The 22,343-nt window shown below is 51.2% G+C and overlaps 1 protein-coding gene across 3 annotated transcripts in view; it reads left to right on the top strand.

Annotated features, from left to right (window-relative positions):
* The window catches only part of PSTPIP1 (proline-serine-threonine phosphatase interacting protein 1), a 47,242-nt gene that overhangs the window by 16,557 nt on the left and 8,342 nt on the right, over nucleotides 1-22,343 (top strand). For 2 of the 3 annotated variants that reach the window (XM_045448993.1, XM_045448995.1), the window contains exons 2-8: nucleotides 3,993-4,093; nucleotides 4,441-4,515; nucleotides 13,240-13,274; nucleotides 13,508-13,614; nucleotides 15,834-15,896; nucleotides 16,527-16,625; nucleotides 17,445-17,490. In XM_045448993.1, coding sequence (XP_045304949.1) covers nucleotides 3,993-4,093; nucleotides 4,441-4,515; nucleotides 13,240-13,274; nucleotides 13,508-13,614; nucleotides 15,834-15,896; nucleotides 16,527-16,625; nucleotides 17,445-17,490 — 526 coding nt within the window. The remainder of the gene's footprint in view (nucleotides 1-3,992; nucleotides 4,094-4,440; nucleotides 4,516-13,239; nucleotides 13,275-13,507; nucleotides 13,615-15,833; nucleotides 15,897-16,526; nucleotides 16,626-17,444; nucleotides 17,491-22,343) is intronic. The other variant, XM_045448994.1, reaches the window with a different exon arrangement.

A 22,343-nucleotide genomic window follows, 5' to 3' on the forward strand; every position in this document is an offset into this window, starting at 1 on the left:
TGAGTTCGAGCCCCGCATTGGGCTCTCTGCTGACAGAGGAGCCAGCTTCAGATCCTTTGCCCCACCTCTCTCTGCCCCTCACCCACTCTCTTTCTCTCTCTCTCAAAAATAAATAAAACATTTAAAAAAGAAAAAGGCGATGTGGGTAGGAAAAGGGTGAAGTCATGGTGGGTACAAAGGCTGTTTTTCTATCCACCCAAGTGGGAGCATGGCAGGGCCCAGCCCAGAGCACAGGCCTGGACAATGGCTGTCACCTAGACCCACCTAGAGAAGGAAGCAGATGGGCTGTCCCCGGGTAGAACAGAGCACCCAGGCCTTCCCCACACTGCCTTGAGGCTGAGGCACAGATATGATTCCACTTGCTCAGAGCTTTCCTGAGCATTCCTTTTAGAGCCTTGGGAGACATCTTTCAGCCCTGATCTGGCTCCTCTGTGGGGAAGGGGAGGCCCAGAGTAACCACACAAATGTGATGGCAAGTCCCCACATCTGGCTTGTGCAGGCCTCCCAAAGGAGGGGACAGTACCTTCTCACCACCTGGCGTCATACCCCGGAGTGGCTTGCTGTAGGTGCCACTTGGTGGGGATGGGGCATGGCTTCTGGCCACTTGCTGGTTCTTAGTGTGCACATCTGCAGAGCCCGCGTGGCCCTTCTCCAGGGAAGAGTTTCTCTGACCTAGCCTGGGCACAGACCTGGTCTCTGTGAATCCATGGTAACTGAATGATAGCCCAAAATACAGCTTTGATTTAAGCTGGAAAGAATTTGAGTAATCATTTTCCAAAGTTATTTTTTAAAACTAGTTTTTGATGTTTCAACATGAAAAACAGTGCTGGACTATCTATTGAATGACTGGTGTAGGTATGTGGGCTTGGGGACAGGCCGACCTAGATTCATATTCCAGATTCTGACCGTTACCATTTGGGTGATCTTGGGTAGTCATCTCCCCCCTTGGGGCATCTTCCTTACCGTCCTAACCACCCTGGGTGTGTGGCGTTTTCAATGGGAAAACCCCTGTGATGTTCACAGTGCCCTGTGTGGCTGGTAGACTTCACCACGATCAAGGCCATGGGTGGGTTTCAGGCAACAGAGGCTGTGAGTAGATGGAAGGAGGTGAATGGCCCTGCCTGGTGGCTTCTGCATTGTGGAAATGTCAGCCGGTACAGGAGGGGGGCTGACATGGAGCCTTTGGTACTCACAGGGTGGAACTGGGTGGGTGCTGGGAAGGAAGGCCAGGGTGGGCCCTGGCAGGGGTGACTGTGTGGCTGGGCCGGGGCCTGTGAACTTGCAGAACTGATTGATTATCTAACTGAATGATTGGTTCATTCGTTTCCTCAATAGCAGCCTGAGCAGGACTCTGCCCAGCTCTGAATAATGAGTCAGAACCCACTCCCTGGAGGAGGTGGTGGAGTAGGGGCTAAGGAGGAGGATGCAGGCTGGGGGAAGGGGAGCAGTGCTGAGAAGGAGCAGCCCTGGGGGAACCAAGCACTTCCTCGGAACAATCTAGTCACTTGCGACAGTGGCTCACTTGGCCACAGCCACTGCTAGCACCACTGTGGCTCTGAGCAAAGGCTAGACGAGATTCTTGAGCCTACAGCGCTCTGGGGACTTGAGCTCCTGGGGACCCAGCCTGAAGGGCCTTGCTACCTTCTGCATCCTACGGAATGGCCAGTGTAGGTTTGGTTTTGCTTCTTTCCACTCTGGGAGTCTCAGTAAGGACGGAGGGGCTTCCCTGGAGAGTTGGGGTCAGGCGGGGGCCTAGGAGGGAAGAACAGAGCAACCTGCTGTGGTGGGGTGTGGGGCAGGGTACAGAGTCTGCCAGCTCTGCCCTCTCTCCCAGAGGCTTCATGGAGAGTGACAGGGCCCCTGCAAGTCCACATTCTTGTCCTGCCTCTGCCTGTGTTTCCTGAGGTAGGTCCTTCCCTTCTCTGGCCCTCAGTTTCCCTGGGACTGGGGGGCACTGGACAAGATGCTTCCCAGTTTGGTGGTCTGTGGAATTCAGTCCTGAATGGCGGTGTCCAGCTCAGAGTGCCTCCCTCGTGGGGAGAAGGCAGGAGGCTGAGGCTCCAGATTCCTTTTCCTCCCCGGCTGTCGTAGCCTTCTGCCAGGGGTGTTAGGAGGGAGAGCAGAGGCCGAGAGGTGGGAAACCAGGGTCTGCTGACCAGTTAGTGGGCAAGTGGCCACTCACAAAAACCACAGAAATGAAAGCCTGGCCCAAACACACCAGCCTGGGGGCTGATGCCTGATCCAGGACAGGCTGGCAGGGGTTAGTTAGGGGGACAACTTCCTTCCCCTGGGGCCCCAAATAGCCAGCCAGAGCCCAGGCACACTGCTTGAGATCCAGTCAGCAGCTGAGTTTGGGCCTCAGGGATTTCTAGGGATGCTTATGGAGGAGGGAATAAGTTTGGGGTCGTAGGTGAGCTATAGGCCTGGAGATTCCACTATTCTGAGTTTGCTGAGGGTGGCTGGGCCTGGCACAGGGCCAGTTGGGACAATTTGTGGAATTTCTGCCCTTTCTACCATGTCTATTCTACTTAGACCTGGAAGAACAGCACCTTCTCTCCCAGAACCTGGCTCAAATGCCTCTTCCTGTGGGAAGCTCTCCTTGATTTAGACTCCTCTCCTGACTTTCTCTACATGCCCATACACAGCATTTGAGGAAAGACATGGGGCAGGGAAAGGTGCACCATCAGCTCTTGACTCTAAGATGGGCTAGACTTACCTCCCCCAAGGTGTGGCCTTGGGAAAGCCCCACTGATTTGCTGAGGTCTGACATGGGGCTATGATGTGTGCACTCAGGAGAGCAGGGACCCTTTCTCCAGTCTCTGAGGCTTTTGGGGGTCCATGGGGATGGAAAAGAAGACAGACTAGGTGCTGAATCTCAGGGATTGCCTCAATTTACAGTTGCCTGGCCAAGCATCCTGGGGGGCGGTCCTTCCCCAAGACTGGATGTGGGGACCAGGCTCAGGTAAGAAATACACACAGAAGCCCCTGCTCTCAGCATAATGTTTCACTACTTTCTCTTAGGATCAATCTCCCTCCTCTGTCAATCAGCCACGTGTGCAGCCTGGCCCCAAGACCCACTCCCTAGACCGACTCTTATAGTTCTTGACTATGAGGACTAAGTCCAGCACCAGCAGCTCAGAATGCATTCCAAGGGTGAGAAAGGAGAATCAGATTGGTCAGGAGCCCTGGGACAGGCTGAGAAAGTGCCAGGCAGCAGAGGGGCAGTCATATCCAGGAGAACTCTCCCAAATGCCCCTCTCCCCACTGTCCTGTTTCAGGGCTGGCCCTAAGGTGCTAAGCATGTGTCAGGTGTCCTGGGTGTGTTAGGATGTGCCTGCATCCTGATGCAAGTCACTCTCGATGCCCACCTTGCCAGGTGGGTACAAGACGGTTACGGGAGCCCACACAGAGCCTAGTGTGGCATCTGGCACACAGTTGTTGATGGAGACATGATTGGTGCAGTTTTTCGCAGAGGCTGTGTGGTGTAGAGGCAGAGAGCATGGACTCCAGCCTGACAGCCTGGGTCCAACGCCAGGCCTACCGCTGCCAAGCTGTGTCACTATGGGCACACCGTACCCATCCGTGCCTCAGTGTTCTCACTTGGACAACCGAGATAATAGGGTTATTGGGAATGTGACAGAAACGGGCCCTGCTGGGCACCCTACGGGGTTGTCATTACCAGGCCTTGGAGCCGGCCCTCCCCGTGGCCATCTTGTGTGAAGCTGATGTGTCCCAGACTGTGAGCGCCATGGTGCGTAGGGCTCACACACCTGGTACCCCCACAGACAGGGGCCCCGCGGTGCGAAACCACATCCTGAAGCCCAAGAGCTCGTCTTTGAGTGGGAGAATGGAGGCAGACAGGCAGGGCAGGCCCCAGACGCTGGACACAGACTTTTCCTGGATGTCAGCGGAGTCCTTGCCAGGACCCCCAACTCAGTGCCCCTCCCAACCCACACAGCGGCACTCACGCGTCCCTCTGTCTCGTGTTCCAGTGCAGGGACTTCACGGCCCACACAGGCTATGAGGTGCTGCTGCAGCGGCTGCTCGATGGCAGGAAGATGTGCAAGGACGTGGAGGAGCTGCTGAGGCAGAGGTGAGCCAGCCACTGGGCTAGGGCCGGCAGGGCGTGGGCTGTCCTCCTGGCTCTGTGGGAACAGACAGCCCGGCCACCCTGCTGTTGGAAGTGTGACTCTCCTGGTTTTCCCAGCCAGGGCCTCCCCTCATGAGCAAATGATCTGATGTCCCCTCAGATGTGCGGGTATTTGGCCCAACATGTATTTGGAAGGAGGGCTAGGAGCCAAACTTTGCCAAGGAGGGCCTGCAGGCTCAGCCTGCCCCAAGAGGCTGAGTGAGTGGACCCTCAGCTTCCACCACTTAGATATCTAAGGGAGCCGCAGCCAACAGAAGTAGAGGGACAGTGACCACACTTTGTTCTTGCAGGGCCCAAGCAGAGGAGAGGTATGGGAAGGAGCTGGTGCAGATCGCCCGGAAGGCAGGCGGCCAGACAGAGATCAAGTAAGAGGCCCCGTGCCCTGGGCTCCCTCCTCCTTGTCCAGGCACTTCTGGGCCCTTGGATGGGGTTTAGGACTTCCTGGCTTGGGGTGGACCTGGGAGGGCCTGGAAGGGTCTGGATGGCTCCAGGGCGGAGATGCCTGGAGGACAAGTCTCTTAACTTACAGGGCATTCTGGGTGAGGTCAGATTCTGTGTAGGGGAGAACACCCTGCTGTCTCAGTGCCGAGAAGACTCTGGGCAGGGGGCAGAGACTGTCCTCAGGGGTTTGTAGCACAGCCAGCGGCACCCGGACAGCCTCCACCCAAGTCCTGAGAGCCCTGAGGGCCAGGTGACGGGCCCTCCACTGGTTGCTCAAGCCCCGCTGTGGCCTTGGCTTAGCCTGGGCTTCAAGGGGACAGGTGTGGCCAGAGACAGTGGCGGGAGGGGATACACCTGGGTTCCAGAGACATCTCATCATCCAACAGTTGTGGGATCTCAGGCTGGCCACTGACACTCTCTGTGCCTCCATTTCCTCAACAGTGAGCAGAATAATAATACAACCTTCATCAAAGGATTAATAGCGTCCAGGGGCTTGGTTCAGGCCCGGCTCAAAGGGGAGACAATAGGAGTAGTTCTGCTGTGAAGCAGGGGTCTTCTCCAGCCCCGAGGCCTGGGTCCCAGTGTGCAGACTGGGGGATAGGGAGGCAGTAGAGAGAGCAGGATGATTTGAGAGCCCCTGAAGGACTTTCTAACAGTAAGTCTGTGGCTGCCTCGTGAAGGTGTGGAGTCTCCCCCTGGGTGAGCACCTCCTACCCAGGAGCCCCACCTATGAGGTCTGCAGCTGCCATAGCAACCCCTTGGAGGTCAAGCCTATGAGTATCTGGCTCTGCACAAGGGGAGTGACCCGAAAGGCTGTCACTGGAACGAACCCAGGTTCCCTCATTTTGAGCCTTGAACATGCAACACTTTCTGGGTCTTCTAAAGATATGTGGGACCATGCCTGGTTTCTGCTTCCAAACTGGAGCCAGAGAAAACACAGGAAGAGCTGGAGGAAGGTTTAAAAGTGGTGTGAGCCAGGGGAGATTAATGCTCAATGCCCAAAGGTTTGTGCTTTGGACCAGAAAGCACAAACACAGCCCTAGAAGTAAGAATGCATGAGGTCTAGTCCCCACCTGGCCTTTATGAGCTATGTGACTGTGGGCAAGTTGAGTTTGGTTCTCATTTGCCCACTCTAGTGGGCTGTTTACCGATAAACAGGACAGGGCTGGGGTTAGATGCAGGCTGGGTGCAGAGGAGGGCTCAGGGCATGGTAAGGAATGAATGAAAGTCTGATGTAACCCTTCTTTGTCTTCCCTGGGGAAGGGGAGCTGAGGGAGTATGACCCAGGAGGCATCCCTTTCTGCTTCCTGGCCACCCAAGCCAGATGGGAAAGGTCACCTCTTCTGGGGGTTGGATAGAGAGGGTGTTCCGGGCAGGGCCATGACAGGAGACCAGGCTGTAGGGCACACTCATACTCAGAAGCCTGTGAATCACTGGGGACTTAAACAGAGAAGGAGAAGCCACTGAAAAAGAGAACGAAATGGAAGGGGAGCCAGGTAGACTGCGGGAAATGCAGGAGGTACACAGTATCTTGCCCCATTGTAGGATTAAGAAGTGGCCAGGGGAACGCTCTAGGTGGTCCTGATCCCCTGCATGGCTGTAAGAGGCCAAGTGGGGCTAGGTCTGCCCTGCCCCATATACTGTGTGGCAGTGGGGTGGTCACTACACCTCGCTGAGTCCTGGGCTGGGCTGTGAAAGAGGAGTCGCCCCCAGGAGCTGCTCTGGAGTCACGATGTCAAGCAGAAAGTACCAGGCCATGGCAATGCTCAATAAACAGTGGGGTTCTTTATGCTCTTACCGGCCCCTGTGTAGGTCAGATAAGTTGGGCTCACCCTATTTAGTTTAGGGCTGAGAAGCCTGACTTGGTGGTCTAGACCATTTCCTTTGAGGCCCAGCCCCTCCCTGGCCCAGAAAGCTAGAAGCCAGTATCACTGGAGGGTCAGCCTTCATCTAAGGTGGGAGCATCAGTGGTATAGTCCCAGCCCAGAGCAAGGGGTAGAGTCAAGGTCTGCCTTGCTGCCCACCAAGGAGGAGCTGGAGCCTAGGCCGGAAACACCAGGCTCCATGGGTCAGTCTGCCCAGCAGCAGGAAAGGCAGAAATAAAACCCACATCCCTGTGCACAGGGATGTGCACAGAGCAGGCGGGGGTGGTGGGGGAGAGCCAGCAGGGCCCCAAGCTCACCATTAGGCTCAGATGGTCAGAACAGGGTGGACTCGGGAGGGCACCTCCTGGGAGAGACGGAGACAGAGGGGAGATGTCAGAGACCTTGCTGAAGGTGGGCAAGGTCAGGACACATTCAGAGCCAGTGGGTGACAGGGGCAGGAGCTGAACCCATCTCAGTTCACCTGCTGCCTCCCTCAGAGTCATGCCCTATGCAGCTCCCAGCTCAGCTGACTGCACATACTAGGTGCGCAATAAGTGTTGCTATTGAGCCATGTGGCATGTACTAGGATTAGTAAGACTCTTCAGTCATGCCTTTCTTTAACTGGGGGCCAAGCATCCATCATCCATCCATTTATTCAGCAAGCATTTATGGAGCACCTACTATGTGTCATGCCCTATGCTGAGTTAGGAGGATTCAAGAATTTAAAAATAATGTAAAATAAATGGTTCTACCACCCTGAAGCCAGACTTGAACACACTGAGCGGAACCTTCCCAATCCTTTGCATTAGAGCCTCCCTTTAGGGCCTTCTCATGCCCTACCTCCTCTAGGAGGTCCTCCCAGACACTCAGCTTTGTGTGACTGTTAGAGTCTTGGATTAGACCAGGTCACCCGGTCCCCTACCAACCTGGAGGGCTCTTTGTGGGGAGAGTGAAGGGTGGCCATGACAACATGGGTCACCTCCTTGTTTTCATGGAGACTTGTGGGGGCTGTGTTTGAGGTTTGCACCTGGGAATGGCCTGCTATTCAGCATGGGGCTGGCGGCTCATCCTCTAGGGCCCATCCCCTGGTAGGGTGGAGCTCCCAGCCTCCCCACGGCCAACCCTCCTGGGTCCCGTGAGATGCTCATTCTTAGCTCTATGGAGGGCAAGTAGAGGGCTGGGGGGTGCACAGGCTGGGCAGGAGCAAGTGGGGAGAACAAAAGCTGGGGGGTTAAGTGACCCCAGAAGAAGCCCAGTGAGAGCAAAGACAGCAGAGTGGGCCAGTCTCCCTGACCTCTGCTGCCAGAAGATGCAGCATTTCTGCATTATCCTCTGACCTCAGCCTGGCCAGAAACCTCTCTCAGGCCTGGAGACTCAGCCATATACATTAAAAGGAGGTTCCCCCCATCGTTAAATAATTTCTAACATTCACCTCCTTCACACACGGACTCAGCAAACACCTCCTGGGCAGGGGCAATGGAGAACACACATATGAGACCCAGTCCCCAAACTAAGGGATCCCCACAAGCCCTCTCAATGCATTTTAAAGACCTTGTTCAATGAGTGAAGGGCTTATCCATTGATATCCTTTATCCAAGCTTATCCAAGCTTAAACTCCATGTCCTTCTCTGCAGAAAGTTCGCTTGGACTCTCCCTTCCAGCCTCCAGGCCTTTGCTCTGCTGGTTGCTCTCATTTCTCCCCTGTCCAGTCCTCATCTTGCCTCGGGTGGGGTGCTGGGGTGCCACGTGCTCCCAGCAGCTGCAGAGGGCAGGCATTCTGGAAATGGAAGGAAATCAAGGCTGAAAGGGCTGCGGCCAACTTCCTGTGAGCCCCTAGGCAGCTACCGCAGGCCAGGATAGCTCCTCAAAGGCCGTGAATTTGAGCCCCCGCCTCACTGTTTGGCCACTGCCTAAAATGCTGTGCTTTTCCTGTCAGAAGCGGTTTTGTTTTTTGGTTTTTTTTCATGATCTCTTTTGTGAGCTCAGAAAATGAAGACATGCTGTTGGTGTTAGAGGGAGAAAGGCAGGCCCTGTTCCCATCAGGGGTCCTCTGACACCAGCTCAGTGAGGCCCAGCCTCCAGCACAGAGGTGAGAAGAGTCTGCTCCTGCAAGCTGGGAGGCAGGAGCCTCCTGGCCAGTAGGTGGGCAGGGGTAGGCATGTCTAGGCAGGGGTATGAGGCGGTGGGGAGGATATGGAAGGACATGTTTACACTGGCAATTTAGACCGTGTTTGAGCATGGCATTTCAGGCTCTGTGTCCTGACAGCCAAGTCAAAAAAAGGACAATGGGATGAGTCACACATGAGGACATTGGTGGCAGATAACACAGGACAGAGGCCTGCATGGGGCCCCGCCCTTACCGTGCGAGAGAGACGCAATAGAAGAGAAACTCTAGGAGGTCCTAGTGGCAAGAGGGAGGCAAGCTACAAGACACCATCTTTTCTGGGTCTCATGGAGCAGAGGAAAACTTCAAATGCTCCCCAAGTCCTTCACAAGATCAGAGATGAAGGCTGTTCTCCAAGGGAGAATTGTGGCTAACCCACAGTGGGCTGCCTCTGGTCCCAAGAACAGTGAAGTATCCCCTCCCCCATAGAACAGAGGCTACCTTCTTGAAAGTCTGGGGCCAAGAAAGAGAGGTGGTGTCCTGGGCCCTGTTGTGTGAGTGGAGCTGTAGTGGCTGGAAGATCCCCAGCACCAGGAATGCATGGGGCTGGGCGGGAGGGACCACAGCCCAGAGGTGAGCAGGTAGGGAACATGGAGGGCTCATAGCCTGCAACCCTACCCCACTGTCCCAGGTAGAATGAGGGTAGCCTCATCCGTGCAGCCCCAAGGGGCAGCAAGCTGGCAGACAAACAGGAGCCCAAGACGAGAATGGATTCTGTCATCATCAGGACTGTGCTGGGTGGGAACGGAGAATGTCCACGTGGCAGTGCTATGGACTCAGGGGCTCCCAGAATCCATTCTGGGGGGCAGGGAGGGGTGTAGGGAGAAGGACCAGCTGTCCCAGGAGGTTGTGACTCCTTACCGTCACCCCAGGGCCATGGACCAAGGAGGGTGGGTCAGGGTAGGTTTGGGATTGAGAAAGGACTTGGTATTTATCAAATATTGAATTTGTTGCCCTGGACTACAAGCCTGGGGACAAGGTAGGGAGGAGAACCAGCCCTTGCCCCTGTTTAGTGGGCTCACAGGTCAGTGCAGGGACAGATACTCAATGCATCATCCCAAGGTAACAACAGGGACAAGTGCCCAGAAGAGACAGAAGAAGAAGACCTGCAAAGATGTTGCACATAAGGAATCAGCACATGCAAATGCCCTGAGGCAAGAATGAACATGGTGAATAGAAGGAACTGGTGGGTGGCCAGGTGACCAGGTAGCCCAGAAAACAGGCCTAATAGGTGAAGCTGGAGGCATGGAGCTGATGAGGCAGGGGCCAGGGTGGCGGCAGTGAGGTGGATGGATAAGAGATTTAGGAGGTGAGAAGGAAGATAGTGCAGGGGGAGGGAGAAGGTAGAGACAAGGATGACTCCTGGTCTCTGATGTGTACAGCCAGGTAGAGGGCGATGCCTTTGCTGAGAGGGGAACCTTGCTGAGAACAGAGTTTTGTGGGGAGCTGAGTCCAGTTTTGGACACTACACTTGAGGTGTCTGTGAGCCGTGAGATCTAAAAAGAGGTGAAGACCAGGCTGTGGGTGTTCAGGCCCTGAGTTCTGGCATGAGATGTGGTCGTGAAGTAGTTGGGGCCTGAAGGTGGTGTGGGCAAGGGCTGGTGGTGGGGGAGGGGCCCCACTGAGTCTGGGGAGGCTCTCACCGTGAATAGAGAGACTGAGGCAGGACATGAGTGTGTGGGTAGGCAGAGGGGTTGGAGGTGTAGCCACCGGCAAGGCATCAATTCAGTCAGAGAAGAGTCCTGACCCTTCATCCCCAGGGCAGGTGGGGTCACCCTGGCAGTCACCCCTCCTTCCTCTGGTGAGAAGCAGAGGGCTGGCCTTGCCATCTTACCTGTTGTGTGGCCGTGGATCACTTTCTTCACCTCGCTGATGCTTGTTTTTCTCACCTGTAAAATGCGGATAAGGATGAGACCCTCCCTGGAAGAGCTGTGAGGATTAAATAATTTAGGCCAGCCGTTCTCACATTTGAATGTACATCATCAGCACCCAGAGGCTTGTGAAAACAGGGTGCTGGGCTCCACCCCGGAGTTTCTGCTTCACGAGGACTAAGGTGGAGCCCAAGAATCCGTATTTCCAACCCGCTTCCAGCTGATGGTCATGTGGCTGGTCTTCAGACCACCCTTTGAGATCCACTTAGTTTAGGGCAAGGGGCCTGGCATTGACCAGACAGACCCCACACAGTTCCCTTCTAGGCCTGGATCCCCATGACTTCTACCAGGTTGCTGATCCTCATTGGCCTCAGTTTCCCTAACTGTCCAATGAGAGGAGGGAGCCCCCTGGAAAGCCTGCCTTGCAAGGACTGCGGGACCCTGGCAGGAGGGCCAGAGTCCAGGGCTGTCCCGGGCGGGCGTCATGAGGCCATATGGCCACCAGGGGGCGTGCGTGCCACTTGGCAGAGAGGCAGGGAAGGGAGCACAGGGCTGGCTGGGTAGAGAGCGGCAGAGGATGTGGCCAGAGCCTGGGTGACTCGCTGCTGCCTCTGTGTGACCACAGCAAGCCTGGCCACACTCTGGCCCCAGTTTCTCGTTCTGCCTCGACTGACCGAGCCTCCAGGTGCAGAAGGAGCTACAGCTTACTTTGCATCCTTGGTTAAGGGACAGAGTTAACTCAGGCCGAGATATTTACCCCTGAGACAGCAGACAAGTACCGCCTTAGGTCCAGTCTGCAATGCCTGCACACCGTCTCTCTGTGCACTTGGAGACTTGGCGCCCATGGGCCCATGCCCACACACCTGCTGGTGAACACAGGCTGCCCCTCCTGCCTTGGGGTTTGGGGAGGTGAGAAGGGAGCCCAGCCTATGGTGCTACCTCAAGAGAACCCCTACCTGAAAGCAAAACTGGGGAGGTTCCTGATAAGTGGGGAAACTGGTAAGCTCTTACGTGGGGTAGTTTAGAGGCCAGCTCAGGTCAAGTTCAGGACAGGGGTGTGCAAATGTGGGCTCAGGGGAGGGTTGCACAACAGCAACCGGGTCCCGACAAGGTACTTTATACATATTAATTCATTTATTCCTCACAAACATCGTGTTTGTGCTATTATCCTCATTTTACAAAAGGGGAAACTGAGACACAGAGAGAGTAAGTAACTCGCCCGAGGTCCCACAGAGTGAGTAGCCTGGACTGAACCGAGGCTGTCTGGCTCCAGGGTCTGCTTCTAATGCATGTGGGAGCACAGAGCAGGGAGCCCCTGCCGAGGCCCTGCTGCTTTCTGAGGCTGGGATTTCGAGTCTCCTTCTTTCTCTACCAGGATGGGGAACTCACCCCACTGAGAGGCCCTTATCCCTGAGATCCAATGACCTGCAGAGAGGCATGCTCCCCTGCCAGTCCTGTTTCTGACCCAAGGAAAGGTTTGCCTCATGGTGCCCCATTACCTACCAGCAGACGGGACTGCTGTCCTGGGTGGGCTCCAACACCTTTGCTCAGGCACCAGCTCCATTTGTGGCCCTGGCAGGGCTGCTGGATAAAATACAGGACGCCCAGTTAAGTTCAAATTTCAGATAAACAATAAATACTTTTTAAATGTAAGTATCCTCCAAGTATTACATGGGGGATACTTTTACTCAAGAAGTATTTGCTGTTTATCTGAAATTCAAATTTAACTGGGCATCCTGTATTTTCATTTGTTTTTTTTTTTTAACGTTTATTTATTTTTGATAGAGACAGAGCATAAATGGGGAAGGGGCAGAGAGAGAAGGAGACACAGAATCCCAAGCAGGCTCCAGGCTCCAGGCTGTCAGCACAGAGCCCGACACAGGGCTCAAACTCACAAACCACGAGATCTTGACCTGAGCCAAAGTCGGACGCTTAACTGACTGAGACACCCAGGCACCCCTATTTTCATTTGTTCTGTCTGGCAGCCCTACCCTTGGGTGTTCCCCACCGCCCCCCATGCCCGGGCTAGCCTCTCCCCTTCCTGCCCTCCCTGGCATCCCCCCTGCAGTGGACAATGCCATGTCTCTACTCTAGAACGGCCACCTTGCTGCCTCCTGACTCCTCCTGAGAGGTTCTCTCAGGAGCTCCAAGCTTAGTGCACCCTATTGTACACTGCTCATGGGTCATGTACTCCCTCCTGGGTCCCCTCTCAGAAATGTCACCACTGTCTGCTCAGCCACCCCAGCCAGGGACAGGGACAGCCTCTCTCTGTCCTCACCTGTATGTTCTGCTCATACTGCCTTAAGACCCCACATTTCTCTCCTCTGGTATCCCTGTCCTGCTTGCCTTCCCCATCCAGCTTCTTCCAAAACATCCTCCAGGCCACTTGCCTAAAGCCAGGTCTGAATGCTGCTCTTTCCTGCTTCAGCTCATCCTGAAGGCAGGTGAGGACCTCGTGGGGGAGGGACCCTACTGAGGGAGGGAGGGCCTTGAAAACATGCAGAAGCCAGGAACATTCTGGCACAGTGGAAAGGTTTGAAGGCTTTATCATTTCCAAAGAGAAGCTCCATCTTCCAGAAGGGGCTGAGTGGATGGTCACTGGGTCTGACCAGAGGGTCCCTTGCACCTAGGTCAGTGTGTGTGAGCAATCTAGGGCCATCCTACCACACATAACGTCCCTGGGGCCAGTGGGGGCTTTAGGATCTGTTGTGCCCTCCTTCTTCTGATCCTGGCCTTTCTGTCTTACAGCTCCCTGAGGGCCTCCTTTGACTCCCTAAAGCAGCGTAAGTTCCGACTGTCCTCAACCCCAGGCTGCAGGGCGACAGGACCTATTGGGAACACCCCTGTCCCCATAGAGGGAGGTAGTTAGATCCTGGCGGGGGTGGGGTGCTCAGGCTGCACACAGCACTCTGAGGCTGGCAGAGGATTTGGGGGTATGGGGCTGAGGCTGGGCTAGTCCAGGCAGGAGTGAGTATGTGGGAGGCCGGGGCTCCACGCCTCCATGCTCTGCCCCCAGAAATGGAGAATGTGGGCAGCTCCCACATCCAGCTGGCCCTGGCCCTGCGTGAGGAGCTGAGAAGCCTCGAGGAGTTCCGTGAGAGGCAGAAGGAGCAGAGGAAGAAGGTGAGGCGGGTGTTGGGGGTGGGCCCCGAGTGGGAGGTGGTCATCATCTCTGTGAAGTTGGGTGATGGACCTTGGAGATGAAGCCAATGAACGGTGGAAGACAGCACTCCAGGCTTGGGGATGAGGGTGACTTGAAGGCAGAGGGGATGCGTGTGGGCAGAGACGGGCCACTGGAATGAGGGCCCAGCATGCAGGCCTGAGAGCCCCACTGGAGGTCTTCTCCTGAGCTTCTCATGCCAGGAAGAGGGAAAGGCATTGGTCTTTTTGATTAGCCTACTATAATAGACTGTAGAAGTTCCGTGAGAGTTTGGGGGTATCTAAAGGAGGCAGCCTGAGTCACCAGAAACTGGTCCTGAGCTGAAGGGTCAAGGCTGTTTGTCTAGGACAAAGGCAGACTTGGTGGTTAGTCATTGGAGCCACTCTGTAGGGCTGCCCGGCTGAGAGGGGCCACAGATCCTGCATGGAGATGGGGGGTAGGGGTGTCATGCTGACCTCGGCATCCAAAGGTACTTCTCCTCCATGGGTAGCGCATAGCTGTCCCCAGATGGAGGGACTACATGGAAAGGAAGTAAGGTCCCCATCAAGGGAGATATGTAAGCAGAGTCTGGAGGCTATTTGTCAGGGAAGCTGCAGAGGTGGGGTGGAGAGTAGGCTCGGTGACCTCTCTGTCCCAGGGTCTCCTCTCAGGCTGGAGACTCTCTGACTGGCTGAGCCCATGGCTGCTGGGAAGGCAGCTGGGGACACGTGCTCAGCCTCACAAGGCCTTAGTGATGAGGGTGGCACCTGGACAGGATGGGACAGGCCAGCAGCACACAGAAACACTTCTTGCTTGGAGATGAGGGATCTTTGCAAACTCTCCGAAGAATTGAAAAATGGAAAGGCCCACAAAATGGAGCTGTGAAGGGGAGGGCTTGCCAGCTCGTAGCTAAGGCCAGGCTGGGCCTGGGAGTCCTAGGCAAGCTCTTCTCCTCATTGTGTCTCACAGGCTGGGACACATATGTGCATCTCCCAAGTTTTGGGGACCCAGCCCACAAGCAGGGCTCCTTCAGTCTTCTTCGACAGGCTCTGAGAAGTGGCTCTGGCCACAGAAATAGAGCATGACTGTACTCTATCTGCCCAGCCAGCCACCCGGGGTCTCAGGCTTTTAGGATTCTAAACTTGGGGCCCTGAGTGGACAGTTGGTCTCCCAAGCCAGCCCCAAAAGCTAGCTCTGCATCAAGGGGCTGAAGCAGGTGAACACTCTGAGCTGGGACTTGCCTCATGTGTGCAGGGCACCTGCTGAGACTGGCCCCAGGCTGGCTATTTTTAGTTTTTCTGTGGCCAGAGGGGCTGTAATGTCTGCAAAAGCTGTTCCAGACAGAGAGACACCTTCCCCAGGGTGACCAGAGCCCCCACAAGTGGAGAACTGGGATGTAGTATGTAGGGGAGATAGCCTGGACTTGTGTGCATACGTACATGCATGTGTGAGAGGGAGCAGGGGGGAGCCTGCATGCGTGTGTCCTCACTTGTGAGCATGTACACGTGTGTCAGTGTCTATGTGTGCCCACACCTTGGTGACTGGGCAGCAGGCCTGAGGCTCCCTGCTGAGGCTGCCCATGCTGAGTTCTATTCTCTCTACCGTAACGAGGAACCTGGGAGGTGAGGTAGGGGTGCAGTGGCCCTGTGTGCCCACAAGTGGCAAAAGTTTGGCGTGTGTATGTTCACCTGTGTGAACAGGCCTATGGCTGTGCACAGGGACATGGAGAGTGGCTTGTGTGTGCTTTTGGATGGTGTTTGTGGGTGCTCTGTGAGTGTGCACATGAAGGCCTGTGTGTGCGAGCATGAGCGGTGGGAGCAATGGGAGCCTGTGAGTGTGTACTTCTGTGTGTCATGTGGAACTTTGTGTGCCTATGTGTGCCGGTGTGTACACAGTGTATGACCAGCGTGAGGAGGTACAGAGACTGTGAGTGAAGGACTGTGTGTGTGTGTGTGTGTGTGTGTGTGTGTGTGCAGGGCGAGTATTCCCGGAACAGAGACCAAGTCCTGGTTGGAGTCTGCAGCAAAGAGACACAATGGGCACATCCTGCCCCGGGCTCTAGTTTTCTATGGCATCTCGTCACTGCTCCCTTCAGAGCCAGGAGGGGATACTGTGTCTCATCCCAGGGACACCCCGTCCTCTTGGCCTAGGGGAGCATCCTGAGGCCGCAGCCCCCCTGCTCAGAGCCTTGTGTCCCCTGCAGTATGAGGCCGTCATGGACCGTGTCCAGAAGAGCAAGCTGTCTCTCTACAAGAAGACTATGGATGTGAGTGTGAGGGTCTTTGGCCTGGAGGGGTGGAGGACTCACAATGTGGACCTCAGGAGCTCTGGGCTGGGCCCCTGGGACAGGGCTTGCCTCAACCCCTGCCCAACAACACACACCATCGCCTGTTGGGTGTTTGGGGCTGAGCTGGGAGCCAAGGACTCATGTGGATGGACCCAGGCCCTGCCCTTGGGGGGCTCCTGATTGATGGGCTGGTGGTCAGTCCCAGAAGTGGCCCACGGGATGATCCATACTGTTAGCTAGGGACTTTGGGGGTGGAGGGAGAAAGGACCCCTGAGCTGTGTCCCCTAGGACACTGAGTGAAAAGAAGAAAAAAGGTTCGGCAAGAGGGGACAGCTTATGCAGAGGCCAGCATCGTGCAGATGCATGGTATTTTCAGGGACCTGCTAGTGGTTTGATGTGACCATGTCTCTAAAGAGACTGGACAGGGCCTGGAAATAAAACTCCCTTCTCCATCTCTATTCTGGACCCCCAGATCCCTGTCCCTGGTTAGGAGGCCCCCACTCCACCCACAGCCCCCGACAGGGAGAAGGGAGGCTGGGTTCAGGGAGCCTCACTCTGGGTACCCCCCGCACCCCCCCCCCACCCAGTCATGCTTCTCCACACCCGCAGTCCAAGAAGACATATGAGCAGAAGTGCCGGGACGCCGATGACGCCGAGCAGGCCTTTGAGCGCATTAGCACCAATGGCCACCAGAAGCAAGTGGAGAAGGTGCGTGGGGCCACTGAGGCCATGTGGTGTCACCCAGGGCTGGAGCAGGGCAGGGAGGGAAAGAGGGCATGCCACAGACACCCCAAGAAAGGTCCACATCTGGAACATCTGTTTACTCCTCTCTGAACTACCATCTTCCCATCTGTGGAATGGGTTTCCTGGAATCTCAGGACATAGACAGGGCCAGCTAACTCTCACATAACCCTTGGAGACAGGCTCAGGAGACCCATGCCACAGAGAGGAAACCGAGGCCCAGAGACAGTGGGTGGCTTGTCCAAGGTGTCAGGTCCAAGAAGGAATAAAGAAAGGATACACACCCAGCTCATCCAGAGCCCAAGATCTTGACTGTTTTGGCCCCTGGGCCAGGGTGAGGCATCAGAGGCACCAGGGCCCAAGAACATATTTCACCCATTGCACAGACAGGAAAGCTGAGGCCCACAAAGGGCAGAGAACTGTGGGTGAATTAGGGGCAACAAGGTAAGGGCAGGGCCCACGTCCCAGCTGGTGGGTTCAGAGTTGGCCAGGGCCATGGGACCTGGCCCCAGTCCATATTTCTCCCTCTGATCTTCATATCCAGTTTTCACATGTATCTGCACGGGTTATGCATTTATTTTTACTTTTTTAATTGGACACTTTTTGATTGTGGTCCTTTGTGGGGTGAGGCTGGAGTAAATGGTAGAACTTGCCCACAGTTGGCTCCTAAGTGTCCCCCTGGGTGGCTCAGGAAGGGTGGGATAGAAGCACCTCAGAGCCCCCCAGGAAGGCTGGGAGCCCGAGCGCTGGGGCCAGCTCAGCACTGCTTTTCCTCTGTCTCCTCAGAGCCAGAACAAAGCCAAGCAGTGCAAGGACTCAGCCACGGAGGCAGGTACGCGGCCTGGCCCACTTCCTCTGCCCTGGGATGGCAGCCCAGATAGGCCTGTCCCTTGCCCCACCCCACACTTTCCTCACCCCGGGGACACACACTTATGCAGGACTGTACAGAGTCATATGCTTACCAGTCTCACACGATCATGCAAGTAAAATAAAAACATTGGTGTTCTCCCGTTTGCCAAGACTGTTCTTGGTACTTTGCATGTTTCAACCAGTCTGCACAACACAGCAGTCCTATGAGATGGCTGCTATAATCGTCCCCCATTTATTTATTTATTTATTTATTTATTTATTTATTTATGTTATTTATTTATGTTATTTTTGACACAGAGAGACAGAGTGTGAGCAGGGGAGGGGCAGAGAGAGAGGGAGACACAGAATCTGAAGCAGGCTCTAGGCTCTGAGCTGTCAGCGCAGAGCCCAACGTGGGTCTCGAACTCACAAACCATGAGATCATGACCTGAGCCGAAGTCAGACACTTAGCTGACTGAGCCACCCAGGCACCTCTAATTATATCTCTTTAAAATTTTTAGATATTCAATTGAAGTATAGTTGACCTACAATATCATATCAATTTCAGGTGTACAACATAGTGAATTGACAATTATAAACATTGTGCAGTGCTCACCATGATAAGTGTTACTGTCTGTCACCAGTGTCATTACACTATTATTGACTCTCTTCCCTCTGCTGTACTTTTCATCCCTTTGACTTATTTCTTTTATGAATGGAAGTTTACACCTCTTAATCCCCTTCGCCTATTTTGCATCCCCCAAACCCCTGCCCTCTGGCAACCACCAGTTCTCTATTTTATGACTCTATATCTGTTTTTTGTTGTTGCTGTTTGTTTTGTTTTTTAAGTTCCACACATAAAGTGAAATCATGTGGCATCTGTTTTTCTCCATCTGACTTATTTCACTTGGCATCATAACCCTCTAAGTTCATCCATGTTGTCATGAGTGGCAAGATTTCATTCCTTTTTATGGCTGAGTAATATTCCATTGTACATCTTCTTTATCCATTCATCTATCAATGGACACTTAGGTTGCTTCCACATCTTGACTCTTGTAAATAATGTTGCAGTAAACACAGAGATGTATATATCTTTTTAAATTCGTGTTTTCAGTTTCTTCAGGTAAATACCCAGAGGTAGAATTACTGAATTGGTATTTCCATTTTTAATTTTTGAGGCAGCTCCATACTATTTTCCAGAGTGGCTGCACCAGTTTGCCTTCCCACCAACAGTGCAAGTAGGTTCCCTTTATCCGCATCCTTGCCAACACTTGTTATTTCTTGTTTGTTTTTTTTTTTTTTTTTTTTTTTTTTTTATACTAGCCATTCTGAGTGGTATGGGGTGATATATCATTGTGGTTTCGATCTGCATTTCCCTGATGATTAATGATTTGTGCATGTTTTCAAGTATCTTTTGGTCATCTGTATGTCATTTTTGGAAAAATGTCTATTCAGGCCTCTGCCTATTTTTAAATCAGATTTTTTTTTTTTATGTTGAGTTGTATGAGTCCTTTATGTATTTTGGGTATTACCCCCTTATCTTCTCCCATTCATTTGGTTGTCTTTTCATTTTGTTGATCGTTTCCTTTAGCTGTGCAAAAGCTTTTAGTTTGATATAGTTTCAATTGTTTATTTTCGCTTTTGTTTCCCTTGCCTGAAGAAGCAGATCCAGAAAAGTACTCTTAAGGCTGACATCCAGGAGTTTATTGCCTATGTTTTCTCTCAGGACTTTTATAGTTTCAGGTCTTACATTTAGGCCTTTAACCCATTTTGAGTTTATTTTTTTGTATGGTATAAGGAAGTAGTCCAGTTTCATTCTTTTGCATGTAGCTGTCTAGTTTTCCCAGTGCCATTTATTGAAGAGACTGTCTTTTCCCCATTGTATATTCTTACCTCCTTTGTCATAGATTAGTTGACCATATACGCATGAGTTAATTTCTGGGCTCTCTATTCTGTTCCATTGACCTATGGGTCTGTTTATGTGCCAGTCCCATACTGTTTTGATTACTATAGCTTTGTGGTATAGTTTGAAGTCTGGATTGTGATACCTCCAGCTTTGTTCTTTTCTCTCAAGATTGCTTTGGCTGTTTAGGGTCTTTTGTGGTTCCATACAAATTTTAGGATTTGTTCTGGTTCTGTGAAAAATGTTGGTGTTTTGATAGGGTTTGTATTGAATCTGTAGATTTCTTTGGGTAGTGTGACATTTTAATAATATTAATTCTTATAATCCGTGAACATGGAATATCTTTCCATTTATTTATTTGTGTTGTCTTTAATTTCTTTCATTAATGCCTTAGTTTTCAGAGTACAGGTCTCTCATTTCCTTGATTAAATTTATTTTTAGGTACTTTATTCTTTTTGGTGCAATTATAAATGGGATTATTTTCTTAATTTCTCTTTCCACTACTTCATTATTGGTATATGGAGGCACAACAGATTTCTGTGTATTAATTTTGTATTCTGCAACTTTACTAAGTTCATTTACTAGTTCTAATAGTTTTTTGGTGAAAGCTTTAGGGTTTTCTATGTATAGTATCATGTCATCTGCAAACAGTGACAGTTTTACTGCTTCCATATCATTTTGGGTATTTTTTTTTCCTTTCTCATTGCTGTGGCTAGGACTTCCAATATTATGCTGAATAAAAATGGGCATCCTTGTTGTGTTCCTGATCTTAGAGGAAAAGCTTTCAACTTTTTACCATTGACTGTGGTGTTAGCTGTGGGTTATTATGGTGAAGTATGTTCCCTCTAAATCCACTTGTTGAGAGTTTTTATCATGACTGGATGTTGAATTTTTTCAAATGGCTTTTCTGCATCTGTTTTTTTCTAGTAGTCTCTTATAATCCTTTGTGTTTCTCTGGTGTCAGTTGTAACTTCTCCGCATTCATTTCTGATTTTATTTTTTGATTTCTCTTTCTTTCTTTGTTGATGAGTCTGGATAAAGGTTTATGAATTTTGTTTATCTTTTCAAAGTAACAGCTCTTAGTTTTATTGACTTTTCTGATTTTTTTAAGTCTCTATTTCATTTATTTTCACTCTCATCTTTATTATTTCCTTCCTTCAACTAACTTTTGGCTTTGTTTGTTCTTTTTCTAGTTCCTTTAGATGTAAGATTAAACTGTTTATTTGAGGTTTTTCTTATTTCTTGAGGTAGGCCTGTATTGGTATAAATTGCCCTCTTAGAATTGCTTCTGCCATCTCTCAAAGATTCTGAAATGTTGTTTCCATTTTTATTCATCTCCAGGTATTTTTTTAATTTCCTTTTTGAATTCTTCATTGACCCATTGGTTGTTTAGCCTCTATGTGTTTGTATTTTTTCCTTGTAATTGATTTCAAGTTTCATACTGTTGTGATCAGAAAAGATGCTTGATAGTATTTCAATATTCTTAAATTTACTAAGACTTGTTTTGTGGCCTAACATGTGATCTATCTATCCTGGAGAATGTTCCATGTGCACTTGAAAAGAATGTGTATTCTGCTGGTTTGGGATGGAATCTTCTGCACATATCTAAGTTCATCTGGCCTAAAGTATCATTCAAAGCCATCATTTCCTTACTGATTTTCTGTCTGGATGATTTACCCATGATGTAAGTGGAGTGTTAGTGTCCTAATATTATTGTACTTCTCCCTTTGTGTTTGTTATTATTTGCTTTTTATATTTAGGAGTCTCTGTATTGGGTGTGTGGCTATTTACAATTGTTACATCCTCTTGTTGGACTGATCCCTTTATCATTGTATAATGCCCTTCTTTGTCTCTTGTTACCATCTTTTTAAAAAGTCTATTTTGCCTCATAGGAGTATTTCTACCCCAGTTGTGTTTTTGTTTATTTTGTTTTTGCTTCCATTTGCATGGAATCTTTTTCTATCCTTTCACTTTCAACCTGTGTGTGTCTTTAAGTCTGAAATGAATCTCTTCTAGGCAGCATATAGCTGGGTCTTGTTTTTTTATCCATTCAGTCACCCTATGTCTTTTGACTGGAGCATTTAGTCCATTTATATTTAAAGTAATTATTGACAGGCATGCACTTATTGGCATTTTGTTAACTGTTTCCTGGATGTTTTTGTAGTTTTGCTCTCTTCCCTTGTGGTTTGATGACTGGGTTCTTTTCTCTTTTTGTTAATATTATAGGTTTGGGTTTATGATTATTATGAGGTTCATGTATAACATTCTATGAATGGAGTAATTTATTTTACATTGATGGTCACTTAAGTTCCAACACGTTCTAAAAGCACTACATTTTTACTCCCTCCTCTACATTTCATATGTATGATGTCATATTTTACATCTTTTTTATTTTGTATATTTCTTGACCAATTTTTGTAGATATAATTGATTATACTGCTTGTCAGGTAGAGTATTCTTGGTTTTAGGGTTTTTTTTTTTTGTTTTTCCGTCAGCATTTTATCACTCCCTTCTAGCCTGCAAAATTTCTGCTAAAAAGTCAGCTGATAACTTTGTGGTTTTTCATGTATATATAACTAGTTGTTTTTCTCCTGCTGCTTTTAAGATTCTCTAGCTTTAATTTTTGACATCGTAATGATTATGTGTTTTGGTGTGGGCTTCCTTGGGTTTGTCTTGTTTGAGGCTCTCTGTGCTTCCTGGACCTGGATGTCTGTTTCCTTCCCCATGGTAGGGTTGTTTTCAGCTATTATTTCTTCAAATAAGTTTTCTGTTTCCTTCCCTCTTTTCCTTCTGGGACCCCTAAAATGCAAATATAGGACACCTGATGTTCCAGATGTCCCCTAACCTATCCTCATTTAAAAATTTTTTTGCTAATGTGTATTTATTTATTTTGAGAGAGAGAGAGAGAGAGAGAGAGCACAAACAAGGGAAGG

Source organism: Leopardus geoffroyi, chromosome B3, assembly GCF_018350155.1.
Source record: "Leopardus geoffroyi isolate Oge1 chromosome B3, O.geoffroyi_Oge1_pat1.0, whole genome shotgun sequence".
NCBI classification, from domain to species: domain Eukaryota; kingdom Metazoa; phylum Chordata; class Mammalia; order Carnivora; family Felidae; genus Leopardus; species Leopardus geoffroyi.